The following is a 16,750-nucleotide window of genomic DNA, read 5'->3' as shown; positions in this document are numbered from 1 at the left end:
CAAGTGGTGCAAGGCTAGGCTCGAAAATCTCTTCACTTTCCTCCCTTCTACCACACGAAATCGTCAAGGTGAGCTTCATACCCCATCATTTTTGTGTTTTTCATACTTTGGGGTGGGGGGGGGGAACACAAGTCAAGTTTCGTTTAACTGTTGGATAATTGCATGGACCTATGGGTTATGTGTTTAACCTTTGGGTAATTCCGTGAACATGGAATTATATCTTATGCATCTTCATAAAAATCATGAGAAATGTGTTTGTTAACATATATGTGCATGAAATCTTGTGGATATGGGTTGTACATTCAAGAATGACAAGAATATGAGTGTTGTGCTCAAACATGTTAATTTTTGGGACATATATGTTTAACACTTATACCTACACAAATATTTGAATACAATAAATTTCAAAGTTATTTTATGTGTCTTATAGAAAACGTGACATGTTATAGTCACAACAAAATAGAATATGTTGTGTTGCAAAACCCTCAAATAAATTTTAGTGTGTTAAAGAAGCTACAAAAACTTGATATTTTGCTAAAATTAATTTTATTAGTAAAATATTCTTAACTATGTTGTCACTATTTTTGGATGGTTTAAAAGTTGAGAAATTATGCTATATGACATTCTAATTAAGGATTATTTACAAAAACTGTTATAAATAATCTAACCGAAATGATATACAAACCAGAAGCTATGACAGAAAAATAAATGTCACATAAACAGTATGTCATAAAAACTCTAAAGCATGGATAATAAATCTGCGTGTCATAAAATCTGTAAAGCGCGCGTCATAAACTGAATATTATGAAATCTGCCAATTGCGTGTCATAAAACAGCTGTCGCAAGTTTGCAATGGAAAGGTTATTTCCTTAATCGATAAAGGGACTCGAAATTTACGTAAATCCATTAATGCTCTAGTGAGACACCTTCCTTCACCGTACCTACCTAGCGTACACTGTAAGTCCTGTAGTTATAACCTGAGCTGTTCGCTACAGCTAGATGGGGCCAGTCTAGGGTGACAAATATCTTACTGAAATCGACGCCTGAAAAACGTCATGACAGGCATATCAGTCACATCAAGCATGGTTATAACGACTCACATAGGGATTAACAACTCTATTTTGGATTTACGAAAAGTATACACTTCACTGGTTTTTATAAAATACAATACTACGCTTCATTTTTCAGTATACTATTACCACCACTCCAGTCTTAGGGTTTAAGACTACAAATTTTCATATAACAGAAAATATTGGATTTTCTGGGGACGTACACTTTACAACTACAAACAAAAAGAAAACAACGGACATGCATGCAATTATTCACAGTTCTAGAACGAGACTTACAAACCATTTTTTACAGAAAATATCGGATTTTCTGGAGTCTTACAAATTATTACAAACAAAGATGTTACAAACCTTTTCTTACAAAAATACTTATGAACTCACCAACATTCAATGTTGACGATTTTCAAATGACTTGTATTCTCATGGAACCAGTAAGTAGGTACCTAAGAACCAGATTCACGACTTTTTGAATTCACACACTTTATGTCATTTTTGTGTAATTTGATGAACAAATACAATTTGTAAACAATGTGTGTTGGTATCTTTTAATGTATATTGTTTGGTTGCTATGCTTCATTCATATTCAATTGTTGTGATACTATACAATCACATCATCCGCCCCCGGACGTTTCCGCCGTCCTGGTTCGGGGGTGTGACAGAGTGGTATTAGAGCATTGTTTATAGTGAACTAGTATACCTAACCATACAAGATATACAACTATAAATACAGTGGGACTAAAACACTCTGACTAAAAGAATACTTTAAAAATATAAGTATCTTACAAAAGTGTACATATACATACATGTATATTAGAAAACAATAAGAAGAGTTGGACATCGCGACTAAACTTAGATAGTTATGTAATCATATTTGGGGTAAATATAGCCTGACAAACTATATTTATTCGGGATACGACCAACATGTGTCTAGGAGTGGTCAACGTGGATAACAAATCCAAAACTTATCAACTGTAAATCAAAAAGGGGGTTTAAGAACAAAACTAAAAGACATAAAATACTATAGGGGTACTTTAACATTATATCTATTTTCTCGTACTTATATATTCTCGTGCAAACACTATGGCGGGCTTCCATCACCCAGGAGACCCATACTTCCCCAATCAGGGAAACGGGGGATGAACTGAGGAGGATCCCGAGGAGGATCCGGAAGAGATCGAAGAGGAGGAGATAGACGAGGAGATTGGCGATGAGGAAGAAGAGGAAGATGATTCGGACGCTGAGTCTGAAGTTATCGACCCACCCTACATGGCGAGTGTACCAGCGCATCTGTTGGGCCCCAATGGCCCTATGCCCCCTTGAGCCTATGACCTGGAGCGATGGAGCTGACACCAGGGACAGCGTCCACCGTTCGGGATGGAGCGAGGGTTCTACGATCTTCGCCACAGAGGGTCCTCGAACAGAGCCCTTTTTGTCATGGTCAGAAGGATTACCGACATCGGGGACCAGGCGCAGACGATAGCCCATTGAATCATGGAGATGATGGCTACTCTGGAGGTCACTACCGCATGCACTCGGGAGCTCCAGAGAGACCACTATCCGAGGAAGCAGCTCATCGAGGATCTTACCACTGCCCGAGCAGAGGTAAGGGAGTACCAGGAGCGACATGCTGCTTTGGAGGAGAGGGTGCGGATTGCCGAGCGCCGACTAGCCGAGCTCCAGGGCGCTTCTACCTCATCACATGCACCACCAGGGATCACTCGTTGTGAGTAGGACTTATCCTACTCACCGCTTGCTGTAGATTTGGTTATGGGTATGCGTTGGTGCTACTCCTTTTCTTTTCTCTATGTATATAAGATCGACCCTACGTTTAAGTGATTACACTACTCGCAGGGTCGTTATGCTCTCAGATTTGAACCATTGATGTACTGTATACCTTTTTAAAAGGTCAATTTTCATGCATTATGTACTAAAATGTTATCATTAATGAAACGATTATGTGTTTTATTTATGATGTTGTTATCTTCTTTGTTCTCTCTTTTCATTTTTTTTGATATAATATAGTTTCAATTATAAGTATAATCGAACCACCGTAACCGTTAAAAAAAACAAAAGGGTTTCCATAAACTTATCGTCATTCCCACCTTATTGCAGGAAATGCCTCGAAGGTACAATCGCAAAAACAGCACAACAACAGCATCACCACCACTGCCTCCACCAGAAATGGATTCGGCCGCATTCCAGGCGGCAGTCTCAGCTGCAGTTACTGCAGCATTGGCACATATCAACAACAATGGCACAAGCGGAGGTGGAAATGGAAATGGAACGGGGAGTTATAATCACGGAGATAATCCAGGACATCAGAGAACATCCACATATAAGGATTTCACCAACGGAAAGCCAAGACCATTTAACGGGAGTGGAGGTGTGATAGCCCTCACCCGATGGTTTGAAAAGATCGAATCTGTCTTTGAAATCTATGACTGTCCTGAAGAAAGTAAAGTGAAGTTCTCAACTTGTACATTTTCCAACAGGGTCCTCTTATGGTGGAACGGCCATGTCAAGGCTCTAACTCTACCGGTAGCAAACTCCATGGCGTGGGGGGAACTCATAAACATGATGTTGGATGAGTACTGACCCAGGGGTGAAGTGCATAAGCTTGAACAAGAGCTATGGAATCTCACTGTAAAGGATTCCGACATTGAAACTTACATTTCCAGGTTCAGCAATCTGGCGCTCTTATGCCCAGGAATTATCACCTCTGAAAGTAAGAAGGCCGAACGTTTGATTTGGGGGCTAACTCCCCCAATTCAGGGGAACGTGATTGCTGCAAACCCAACAACATTCGACAGTGCCAAGCGCCTGTCACAAAAGCTTTATGAATATGGAGAACAAAAGGGCACGAAGACTTCTGTCATTGAATCAAAGAAGGGGGCGATAACAAGAAAAAATGGGGAAAGAAGAGGAAGGGGCAACAAACTCAAGAGTCTGGGAAGAAGCAACAAATCATAGCAGTTCACGCTGCTACCACTCCTACTACATCAGCAACAGCTGCACCACCACTTGCAAAGCCATATGCAGGCTCTCTCCCAAAATGTGATAAATGTAATTTCCATCATAACGGCACATGTCGAGATATGTTGTGCACCAACTATAACCGAAGAGGGCACACCGCCCGGTATTGCAGAGCACCGCCACAACAAAACAACCAACCCAACAATGTGGGGGCTAGTCAATCGTGTTATGGGTGTGGAGAGACTGGCCACTTCAAAAGAAATTATCCCAAGGCCAACAACCGGAATGCAGGGGAACAAGTAGAGTCCTCACGATGGGACATGAGGAGGCTGTAAGGGATCCGGCGGTTGTCACTGGTACGTTCCTCCTCAACAATATCTATCCATGCATCTTATTTGATAGTGGGGCGGAACGAAGTTTCGTGAGTCATAAATTTAAACACTTACTCAATCAAAGTCCCCAAAATTTAAACGAAGCCTTCACGGTAGAAATGGCTAATGGGAAAACTGAAACCATTAACGACGTATTTCTAGGGTGCACGTTAACTTTAAATAATCACTCATTTCAAATCAACTTGATGTCGGTTACTATTAGAAGCTTTGATGTGATCATCGGTATGGATTGGTTAAGCCCCCACCATGCCGATATTATGTCCTACGAGAAGGCCGTTCGCCTTCATCTGCCCAACGATGAAACCCGGATTATTTATGGCGATAAACCCAGCACGAGCCTCTGTATCATCTCGTGCATCAAGGCACAAAAGTGTTTGCACAAAAAGAACCAAGCCTTCCTAGCCCACGTGGTGGATAAAAAGAAGGAAGAGAAGAGAATCAAGGACATCCCGGAGGTGTGCGATTTTCTAGACGTACTTCCTCAAGACCTCCCGGGAATACCCCCTGAACGGTTGGTCGAATTTCGGATTGACCTGGTACCCGGAGCCACGCCAATTGCCAAATCACCGTATAGATTAGCCCCTTGCAGAAATGCAAGAAGTCTCTAGCCAATTGAGCGATTTACTAGACAAAGGGTTCATAAGACCGAGCTTCTCTCCTTGTAGAGCTCCAGTTTTGTTTATCAAAAAGAAAGATGGTTCTTTCCGCATGTGTATCGATTAACGTGAACTCAACAAGCTCACCGTCTAAAATCGATACCCTCTTCCTCGTATTGATGATCTATTTGACCAGTTACAAGGAGCCAGTTACTTCTCGAAGATAGATCTGAGGTCTGGATACCATCAACTACGATTCTGAGAAGAAGATGTCCCCAAAACTTCTTTCCGAACTTGTTACGGGCATTATGAATTTGTGGTAATGCCTTTCGGTCTAACGAATGCGCCTACAGCATTTATGGACCTGATGAACCGAGTATGCCGACCTTTCCTTGACAACTTCGTGATAGTCTTTATCGACGATATACTGGTTTATTCATGAAGTAAAGAAGAACACAGTCAACATTTGTGGCAGGTTTTGGAAACACTCAGAGCGGAGAAGCTGTATGTGAAATTCTCCAAGTGCGAGTTTTGGATCCGCAGAGTGTTCTGGGAAACGTGGTCACTGAAGAGGGAATACATTTGGACCCATCCAAGATCAAAGCAATTGAGTGTTGGGCAACCCCGAGAACCCCGACGGAGATCAGACAATTCTTAGGCCTCGCTGGCTATTACAGGAGGTTCATTCTTAATTTCTCCAAGATCACCAAGCCACTCACCGCTCTAACCCAGAAGGGTGTACCCTTCACATGGGAGATAAAACAGGAGACTGCCTTTCAAACCCTGAAACAAGCCCTCTGTAGTGCTCCGGTGTTGTCTCTTCCAGAGGGAATAGAAGATTTCGTAGTTTATTGCGACACATCCAATCAGGGATTAGGCTGTGTACTTATGCAGCGCGGAAAAGTTATAGCCTATGCGTCAATGCAGCTAAAAACCCATGAAGTGAATTATACCACTCATGATCTTGAGCTGGGAGCGGTGGTCTTCGCTCTAAAGATTTGGAGGCACTACCTCTACGAGACGAAGTGCACCATTTTCACATACCACAAAAGCCTCCAACATATCCTGAACCAGAAAGAACTAAACGTGAGACAGTGGCGATGGGTTGAGCTGCTAAACGACTATAAATGTGAGATCCGGTACCATCCGGGCAAGGCCAATGTGGTGGTCGATGCCCTATGTAGAAAAGAATACTCGGGTCGCCGAGTGAGAACACTAACGATGACCATCCATTCCCACTTGTCTTCACAAATAAAGGAGGCTCAACTGGAAGCCTTGAAACCGGAAAACATCGCAAACGAAGCCTTGCATGGAATGGATAGGAACCTCACAATCAAGGATGACGGAGCCTACTACCTCATGGATCAGATCTGGACCCCTAAGTTCGGAGGTTTCACAGATATGGTCATGAATGAAGCCCACAAGGCAAGATACTCCATCCATCCGGGTTCTGACAAAATGTACCTAGATCTCAAACAAAATTATTGGTGGCCGAATATGAAAGCTGAAATTGCTACCTACGTGAGCAAGTGCCTAACTTGCGCTAAAGTAAAGGTAGAGTATCAGAAGCCCTCAGGTCTATTGCAACAACTCGAAATGACCGAGTGGAAATGGGAGAGGATAACGATGGATTTCATAACCAAATTACCCAAGACGACAGACAGGTATGGAATGTCCATTTACCACTAATCGAATTCTCGTACAACAATAGCTATCATACAAGCATAAAAGTCGCTCCCTTTGAGGCCCTTTATGGACGAAAATGTCGATCACCTCTCTGTTGGGCGGAGGTAGGAGACACACAATTGGAAAAAGGACTGGTACCCAACAACACTCTCACAGGTCCTGAGATTATCTGAGAAACAACTAAGAAGATCGTTCAGATTAGGGAATGACTGAAGGCGTCCAGGGTCCGACAGAAGAGATATGCGGACAAAAGGCGAAAGCCTCTGGAAATTCAGGTAGGTGATCGCGTGCTTCTCAAGGTCTCTCCCTGGAAAGGGATGATACGCTTCGGGAAGCGGAGGAAATTAAATCCTATATACATCGGGCCCTTCGAGAACCTTGCTAGGATTGGTCCGGTGGCTTACAAGCTACAGTTACCACCAGAACTCAACAATGTACACCCCGTCTTTCATGTGTCAAACCTGAAGAAATGCTTATCTGACGAGACTCTCGTTGTCCCACTTGACGAAATTGAGGTGAATGAAAATCTCCATTTCGTTGAGGAACCAGTTGAAATTATGGATAGGGAAGTGAAACGAACAAATAAAAGTCACATTCCCATTGTGAAGGTCCGATGAAGTGCCAAACGAGGACCAGAGTTCACCTGGGAACGCGAAGACCAAATGACGCAGAAGTACCCCCCATCTTTTCCCTAGTTCTTGAAGACGACTTTAGAACAAATTTCGGAACGAAATTCCCTCTAACGGGGAGATGATGTCACAACTAGCAAATTTAGGGTCAAGATGGTGTTCATGTACAAAAACTTCCTCTATGTAACCTTGCAACATCAAATTAGTGAAATTCAAACTACAATGTTATTTAAGTTCATACGTGCATACATTGAGAATCAAGTTAAAATAGCCTCATAAGCCCAAAAATTGATCCAATAGCTAAGCCCAATTCATTTTTGGGTCTTGATCCAAGAATTCTCGGATGAACACCCTATTGGACCGAAAACTCTTGGCCTTCTTGGGCCGAAAACTTCTCTTTGGGTCTTATTGGGCCGAAAACTTCTTTTGGGCCTTCCATTGGACCGAAAACACTCCTATTGGGCCCAAATAAACCCGAAAGCCATACACATCTTATTGGGCCGAAAACCCATTAAAAGCCTTAAGAACCTAAAACCCTATAGGGTTCGGTTGGGGTTGAACAAAAAAAAAAGAAAAAGGAATGGGAATGGGAAAAATGAGTTGCCACCTCCTTTTTGTTCAACATGCAACTAGGCCATTAACCCCCATACTTCCAAGTAAGTATCACCTCAAGCATCCAATCAAAAACGTCAACCCCCCTCTCTCCCATATTCGGTCGATCATCCTCCCACACCCACACAAAATTACTCACTATTTACACTCTCCAAACTCTCTCAAATCCACTCATCTTTTCCCTCAAAATTTTCGAGATCATCTTCTAGGAAGGAGTTCACTTCAAGGAAAAATCTTAGTCATTTGGTAAGAACTTCATGCAGCCCTTGTTCTAAACATTTTTATGATACCAACTTCTTGTTTACACACTTTTGTTGTGTGTTAAGTGCTTAGAAACACTTGAAATTTCGAAAATATCATCAAGTGGTGCAAGGCTAGGCTCAAAAATCTCTTCACGTTCCTCCCTTCTACCACACGAAATCTTTCATACCCCACTATTTTCGTGTTTTTCATACTTTTTTTTGGGGGGGGGGGGGAATACAAGTCAAGTTTTGTTTAACCGTTGGATAATTGCATGGACCTATGGGTTATGTGTTTAACCTTTGGGTAATTGCATGAACATGGAATTCTATCTTATGCATCTTCATAAAAATCATGAGAAATGTGTTTGTTAACATATATGTGCATGAAATATTATGGATATGGGTTGTACATTCAAGAATGACAAGTATATGAGTGTTGTGCTCAAACATGTTAATTTTTGGGACATATATGTTTAACACTTATACCTACACAAATATTTGAATAAAATAAATTTCAAAGTTATTTTATGGACCGAAAACTCTTGGCCTTCTTGGGCCGAAAACTTCTCTTTGGGTCTTATTGGGCCGAAAACTTCTTTTGGGCCTTCCATTGGACCGAAAACACTCCTATTGGGCCCAAATAAACCCGAAAGCCATACACATCTTATTGGGCCGAAAACCCATTAAAAGCCTTAAGAACCTAAAACCCTATAGGGTTCGGTTGGGGTTGAACAAAAAAAAAAAGAAAAAGGAATGGGAATGGGAAAAATGAGTTGCCACCTCCTTTTTGTTCAACATGCAACTAGGCCATTAACCCCCATACTTCCAAGTAAGTATCACCTCAAGCATCCAATCAAAAACGTCAACCCCCCTCTCTCCCATATTCGGTCGATCATCCTCCCACACCCACACAAAATTACTCACTATTTACACTCTCCAAACTCTCTCAAATCCACTCATCTTTTCCCTCAAAATTTTCGAGATCATCTTCTAGGAAGGAGTTCACTTCAAGGAAAAATCTTAGTCATTTGGTAAGAACTTCATGCAGCCCTTGTTCTAAACATTTTTATGATACCAACTTCTTGTTTACACACTTTTGTTGTGTGTTAAGTGCTTAGAAACACTTGAAATTTCGAAAATATCATCAAGTGGTGCAAGGCTAGGCTCAAAAATCTCTTCACGTTCCTCCCTTCTACCACACGAAATCTTTCATACCCCACTATTTTCGTGTTTTTCATACTTTTTTTTGGGGGGGGGGGAATACAAGTCAAGTTTTGTTTAACCGTTGGATAATTGCATGGACCTATGGGTTATGTGTTTAACCTTTGGGTAATTGCATGAACATGGAATTCTATCTTATGCATCTTCATAAAAATCATGAGAAATGTGTTTGTTAACATATATGTGCATGAAATATTATGGATATGGGTTGTACATTCAAGAATGACAAGTATATGAGTGTTGTGCTCAAACATGTTAATTTTTGAGACATATATGTTTAACACTTATACCTACACAAATATTTGAATAAAATAAATTTCAAAGTTATTTTATGTGTCTTATAGAAAACGTATCATGTTAGAGTCACAACAAAATAGAATATGTTGTGTTGCAAAACCCTCAAATAAATTTTAGTGTGTTAAACAAGCTACAAAAACTTGATATTTTGCTAAAATTAATTTTATTAGTAAAATATTCTTAACTATGTTGTCACTATTTTTGGATGGTTTAAAATAAGAGAAATTATGCTATATGACATGCTAATTAAGGATTATTTACAAAAAGTGTTATAAATAATCTAACCGAAATGATATACAAACCAGAAGCTATGACAGAAAAATAAGCTTGTCATAAACAGTGTGTCATAAAAACTCTAAAGGCATGGGTAATAAATCTGCATGTCATAAAATCTGTAAAGCGCTCGTCATAAACTGAATATTATGAAATCTGCCAATCGCATGTCACAAAACAGCTGTCACAAGTTTGCAATGGAAAGGTTATTTCCTTAATCGATAAAGGGACTCGAAATTAGTGTAAATCCGTTAATGCTCTAGTGAGACACCTTCCTTCACCGTACCTACCTAGCGTACACCGTAAGTCCAGTAGTTATAACCAGAGTCTCCTGGAGGGAGAGCGAGGTAATTGTGTATAGATCTATATGGGATTGACACCCCCACACCTGAGTTGTTCGCTACAGCTAGACGGGGCCAGTCTAGGGTGACAAATATCTTACTGAAACTGACACCTGAAGAACGTCATGACAGACATATCAGTCACATCAAGCATGGTTGTAACGACTCACATAGGTATTAACAACGTTATTTTGGATTTACAAAAAGTATACACTTCACTGGTTTTTATAAAATACAAAACTACGCTTCATTTTTCAGTACACTATTACCACCACTCCTGTCTTAGGGTTTAAGACTACAATTTTTCATATAACAGAAAATATTGGATTTTCTAGGGACCTACACTTTACAACTACAAACAAAAAGAAAACAACGGAAATGCATGCAATTATTCACAGTTCTAGAACGAGACTTACAAACCATTTTTTTACAGAAAATATCGGATTTTCTGGAGTCTTACAAATTATTTCAAACAAAGATGTTACAAACCTTTTCTTACAAAAATAATTATGAACTCACCAACATTCAATGTTGACGATTTTCAAATGACTTGTATTCTCAGGGAACCAGTAAGCAGGTACCCAGGAACCAGATTCGTGGCTTTTTGAATTCACACACTTTATGTCATTTTTGTGTAATTTGATGAACAAATACAATTTGTAAACAATGTGTGTTGGTATCTGTTAATGTATGTTGTTTGGTTGCTATGCTTCATTCATATTCAATTGTTGTGATACTATACAATGACGTCATCCGCCCCCGGACGTTTCCGCCGTCCTGGTTCGGGGGTGTGACATCTGGAGTTTATATCGAAAACTTAGGGGGATTCGAAGAATCACAATGGAAAACATGAGGAATATTTTCCTTTCAGTTGCGATGACTGATTTACATGATAAATAGAAGTGGGATCTTCAAGCAACAAGAACCTACATAGTATCATGGTCGGCATAAAACATTAAAATTTTAATTTATAGTTAAATTAAATACTTTATTTTAATAAAGAATAGGACAAAAGCATTTAATGCATTGGACATGGATGATCAAATCCCAATGACTAATATTGAAACAAAATCTTAGGACAAAGGGCATTTCACATCTATCTATATATACTTATTAAATATGCATTTTTACTTGCACCACATGCATTTAAAACTTCAATGACTTTTCAATTTTTTTTCTAATAATTATTATAAATTGATTAATAATGTTAAATTAATGCAAAAAATAAATTCTAATCATAAATTAACTAAAATACAATATTAAAATATTATATATTACTTCTATTTATATAACCATGATTTAACTTTTTAACATATTATAATTAACTTATCAGTTTAGATATGTTGTCGTATGTGAAAAATTGTCATTTTAAAGTCACAAATTTTGTATAGTTATGATTTTATACAAGATAATTAAATTATTAATTTCAATATAATGTTAAATGGTTAACTTAAATCAAAGTTTCAGTTAAACTTGAAAAAAATCGAGAGACTATTTTATAAATAGTCAAAAGTTATAAATTATAGCGTTAAACCTAAATTGTAACCCTAAATTAACAAAAAAAACCATGAAACTATATTTTAGAATTTTCAGATAAGTAGCTTTAAAATAACTTACAATAAGAATAATTAAAAATAATATTATATAAAAAAATTATAATGTTATCTTTAAAAACAAAAACAATGTTTGTTGTTTTAAATAATTACAATAAAAGAAACTAACAATATTCATCAAATAAATTTTAAAAAGATTAACTTTCTTAAATAAAATTAAAATAATTAAGAGTTTCCAAATACTTTATTTTGAAATAACTTACAATAACAATAGTTAAAAATAACATTATATACAAAAATTATATTGTTACCTTTAAAAACAAAAACAATATTTGATGTTTTAGATAATTATAATGATGGAAATTAAAATCTTAACCAAATAAAATTTTTAAAATTAATTAATCATAACAACAATTGTAAATATCATTAAACCATATATTATATTTAATTTTATTCATGGGTAACCTTCAGGTAGAGGTCACTGAGACAATTGAGATTATAGAGTTTTAAAATATGTCTAAATTTTCATATAATCCAAAACAAACAATATTTATACCAACTTATTATAAGATTTATTATATAAGAGCTAACAACAATATCATTGATATATTTAAAAAACATATATTTGTAAATATTTCAAATATATTGTTGTATTCTGTGCAACGTACGAATATACGCCTATTATATATACAACTAGGCGAATACCCGCGTGTTGCGCAGAATACAACAATATATTTGAAATCTTTACAAATACATGTTTTTTAAATATAGCAATGACGTTGTTATTAGCTCTTATATAATAAATCTTATAATAAATTTGTATAAACATTGCTTGTTTTAAATTATATGATAATATAGATATCTTTTAAAATTCTATAATCTCAATTGTCTTAATGTAGATATCTTTTAAAATTCTATAATCTCAATTATATGATAATGTAGATATCTTAATATATGGTTTAATGATATTTATAGTTGTTTTTGTGACTAATTAATTTTAAAAAGTTAATTTGCTTAATATTTTAATTTCTATCTTTGTAATTATTTAAAACATCAAATATTGTTTTTGTTTTTAAATGCAACAATATAATTTTTGTATATAATGTTACTTTTAACTATTGTTGTTGTAAGTTAATTAAAATAATGTATATGAAAACTCTTAATTACTTTAATTTGGTTTCAAAAATTGAACTTTTTAAAAATTAATTGGATGAATATTGTTAGTTTCATTGATTGTAATTATTTAAAACAACAAACATTGTTTTTGTTTTTAAAGATAACATTATAATTTTTTTATATAATATTACTTTTAACTATTCTTATTGTAAGTTATTTTTAAGTTATTTATTTGAAAATTCTGAATGATTATAAACGGTTTATCATCCTGGACGTCAACATCTGCTTCGTCGGAAATCGCCCTCGAAAAATTTGAACCCCATATTCTCCGATTCAATTGATGGTACGTAGATCCACTTTTATCCCTAATTGTTGAAGATGTTTTCCGTTGATATTCGACTTATTTTTCATGGTTATGGCCTAGAAACTAATATTTATTCAAACACCGTATTATGATGTTTTAAGTTCATTTTCTGATTTCAAGCATTGTTACTTCCCCTTTTGTTGCAAATATTGTGGTAATCTGAAAAAAAAAGTAGATGTTGTAAAAGGGGAAGTAATTGCAGGTTGAATCTATTTCGATTTCTTGAAAGGTCGAGTTTTTGTTTATAAATACTAATAATTGTACAATTGTTTTTATGTGTGTGTCCCTCTCCTCTCTTTCTCCCTCTCTAGGAGTCACATGCAGACAATTTGCATCTCAAAATTTTAGCATATTGAGTAAGATTTACAGCCTTGAATTCAGTTTAATTCCCAGGAAAACTTTGTAAATATACATTGTTGGCTTTGCAAAACCGATTGTAATCATACATAGGTTCTAAATATGTAGGAACTTAGCAGAGTCAAGATGAAACCATTCATTGGTGTTGTTTGTACAATAATGTTATACATTGTATATAGAACAACTAATTATCAATATTTAGAGACGAGGGTAACATACAACCAGTGACTATGTTGTTAATTGGACTAAAAATAATTAACTAATATTTTTTTATTTGTGTCATCAGCCGGACTCAAAATTACATCGGTTCTACATATTAAAGGTGCAACTCACTAGAATCTGTTTAAAAATGTGACCATTTTTCCTCTACTAGGTATGGTTACCAACATTTTAACAAATTTTGACTGTTTGGACTCTATTAGAGCCAATTAGAACTTTGGTTTACTGAATGAGAAATTTTCATATAGTTTGTTGCTATTATAGGTTATTAATCGTATATATAATACTTTAAATAGTGAAAGATTTTGAAGTTTTTTGAATAATCTTATGCTACAAATTCATCAACAGGAAGTCAAAATTCAACAGCTCGACTTCTAGAAAGATGTGTAATTTTCATTTGCCTTTTATTTTGTTATTTTAAATTACCTTTCATACCATACTATTTTCCTGTTACCAAATGTTTTTTATTTTTCATATTTCTCGAATAAGAATATAGTTTCCATCTTTAAACTATTTTATTTTAATAAGCAATGTTATCAGAGAATCTAAGCATACTGACTTAATTCTTTGAAAAATAAGGATATGGTTGTTGGGAGGTTAGTTGATGATGACGAATTTGAAATAGGAACAAAACCAAATATTTGTAGTTTTTATGGACAACTTGGACAATTTTTTGGTTAAAAATATAGTGGTTTCTATAAGGGTACATCACGGACGACTCTTCTTTTACCTAGTGAAAGAGGTTTTGCAGAATGGTATTAATTTTTATCATTTATACTTTTTATTATTCCTCATTTTTAAGTGAATTGTTGAAAATATTTATGTAATTTTACTTACGAGGATGCATTTTTCACACCTATGTTGTTAAAGAGTGTACTTTCTATTGAAATGTAGGTATGTGAAGCCATTTTCCCATTTTTGTTCCCGTTTTACCCCTACCTCCATGTGTCCACTATGTAGACTTGCCGCCTTACCTCCACCATCGAACACCACATCTGCTACCATAACAAGTCAAGTTTGTTGTTTGTTATATGACATGATGTTTGTTACATGTTTTAGGTACTATGTGACCAAGAAATTTCATTTAATTTGCTTTGCAGTCTGATAATCTGCGAAAGATACCCTCGAAGATGTTTAGTACGGAAACCAAATCAGAAAATCCCATGCCACATGCTATGCAGTCAAAATAAATGGTATATGTGGAGTAATGAAGACAAAATCCAACAAATAGCAACTTACTTATGCTTATTTGTTTCTATATCATCCCACTTTCATTTCTTCTATTACAGCATCGTACTTTTCTACCATATTATAACAACATATCAACAACTTCCAGTGCTACAATTGATTAGAAACAAAAAAAATCTGGCCCATGCAATGCATCGGGCCTTATCAATAGTTGGTCATAAAAGTCTTTTTTTTTTTAAATAATTTGTATAAGTTTTGAAATTGACAAATTAGTTAAAAATATTTTAAATCACGATAACACTTGTTCCAAAAAAGATTGTTTTTAGGCTTGGTACTTAAAAGGTGCGTTTAGAAAAAAAATTATTTGGAATATATGACACTTTAGATGATAGTTTTTCTGGATCACCATTATATATATATATTCATAACCCACTGTTATTCATGTTTGCCATGTATAGTACTCAGTATTTCTATAAAGGCATAACTAAATACATTAAGAAAGAGAAACTTGGGAAATAATTATAAGAAAGAAGTACAAGAAATAAGGTTTTATTACTAAGGATGATTCATGAATAAGTAATAAAAAGTTTTGATCTTTTGGAGGAATTCTTAAGGGCACTTCTTCTTGTTGCCTCGGGTGGTCAGATTAGCATAGCAAGCACACGATTCGTAGTTGCTCGAGGTGCCCGGAGGCACACAGTTGTACCTTCCACAACATGACCCGCATGACCTGTTGCATAGATTTGGCCTCTTTGATAGTTTGCACCTTGCTGCACATGCCCCTTTACAATCTACAATTTACAATTTACATAAATCACCCCTATGTTACTCAAAACTCATATCCATAATTAAGAAAGAAGCTTAAATTATATTTGATTTAATAACTGGAAATAGTTGTGTTAGTCACTAGAAACAATGCTCACCAATCTTAGTGGATAGGTAGTTGTCATTGCTGGTATCATCCTATAACAAAAAAGGGTAATCATTAATATCCAAAAAGAAAGAGTAAGTGAATAACTAACAATATTGTAAGGAAGGAACAAAATGTTGCTGATATATTGAGACTATTGGTAATATAATAAATATGTAAGATGGATTAATATTTGTTAAAAAATAAGAAATAAAACTTTATGTTTCTTTAAGAAATTCAAAAGAAAAACTATTAACAAAAATAGATAAAACAATGCATGATCAATATGAGAATTGAAAAGAAGAGGAGAAGAAAATATTACGAGTTGGTTGGGTTGGAAGGCTTGGACAAGTTGGAGAAGAAATAGAGAAAGAAGAAATGAAGCAACAAAAGCTTTGGAGATTCCCATTTTCTATTGAAGTGTTTAAGTGTGTATTTGAGTATGAATGAACAAAGGCTTCTGCGTGTATTTATAGGTGTCAAAGACAGAATATTGTGTGTGTGTGTGTGGGTGGGGGATGGACAGATTTATTTCAAGAGTAAATTACACGAATGGTCCCTATGGTTTGGGGTAATTTGCACGTTTGGTCCCTAACTTATTTTTTTAACTCGGAAGGTCCCTAATGTTTGTTTTTGTTACGCACTTGGTCCCTACGGTTTGTTTTTTTGTTACGCATTTGGTCCCTACCTTACCTAAAAAGACTATTATTTAAA

At 36.0% G+C, this 16,750-nt stretch overlaps 1 protein-coding gene across 1 annotated transcript; it reads right to left on the bottom strand.

Annotated features, from left to right (window-relative positions):
- Positions 1-15,593: 15,593 nt before the first annotated feature.
- On the bottom strand, positions 15,594-16,502 carry LOC145168563 (snakin-2-like). The gene is made up of 3 exons (XM_079087346.1): positions 16,359-16,502; positions 16,050-16,089; positions 15,594-15,917 (listed from the first exon to the last, which is right to left on the bottom strand). Exons 1-3 carry the CDS (start codon positions 16,443-16,445, stop codon positions 15,736-15,738), a joined length of 309 nt encoding a protein of 102 aa, XP_078943472.1. The 5' UTR covers positions 16,446-16,502; the 3' UTR covers positions 15,594-15,735.
- Between the last annotated feature and the right edge of the window lie 248 nt (positions 16,503-16,750).

This window comes from Lactuca virosa, chromosome 4, assembly GCF_052849685.1.
Source record: "Lactuca virosa cultivar CGN04683 chromosome 4, Lactuca_virosa_CGN04683_v6, whole genome shotgun sequence".
Taxonomy (NCBI): domain Eukaryota; kingdom Viridiplantae; phylum Streptophyta; class Magnoliopsida; order Asterales; family Asteraceae; genus Lactuca; species Lactuca virosa.
Note: the sequence above shows the minus strand (reverse complement) of the source record. Positions and strands in the feature narration are given on the sequence as shown.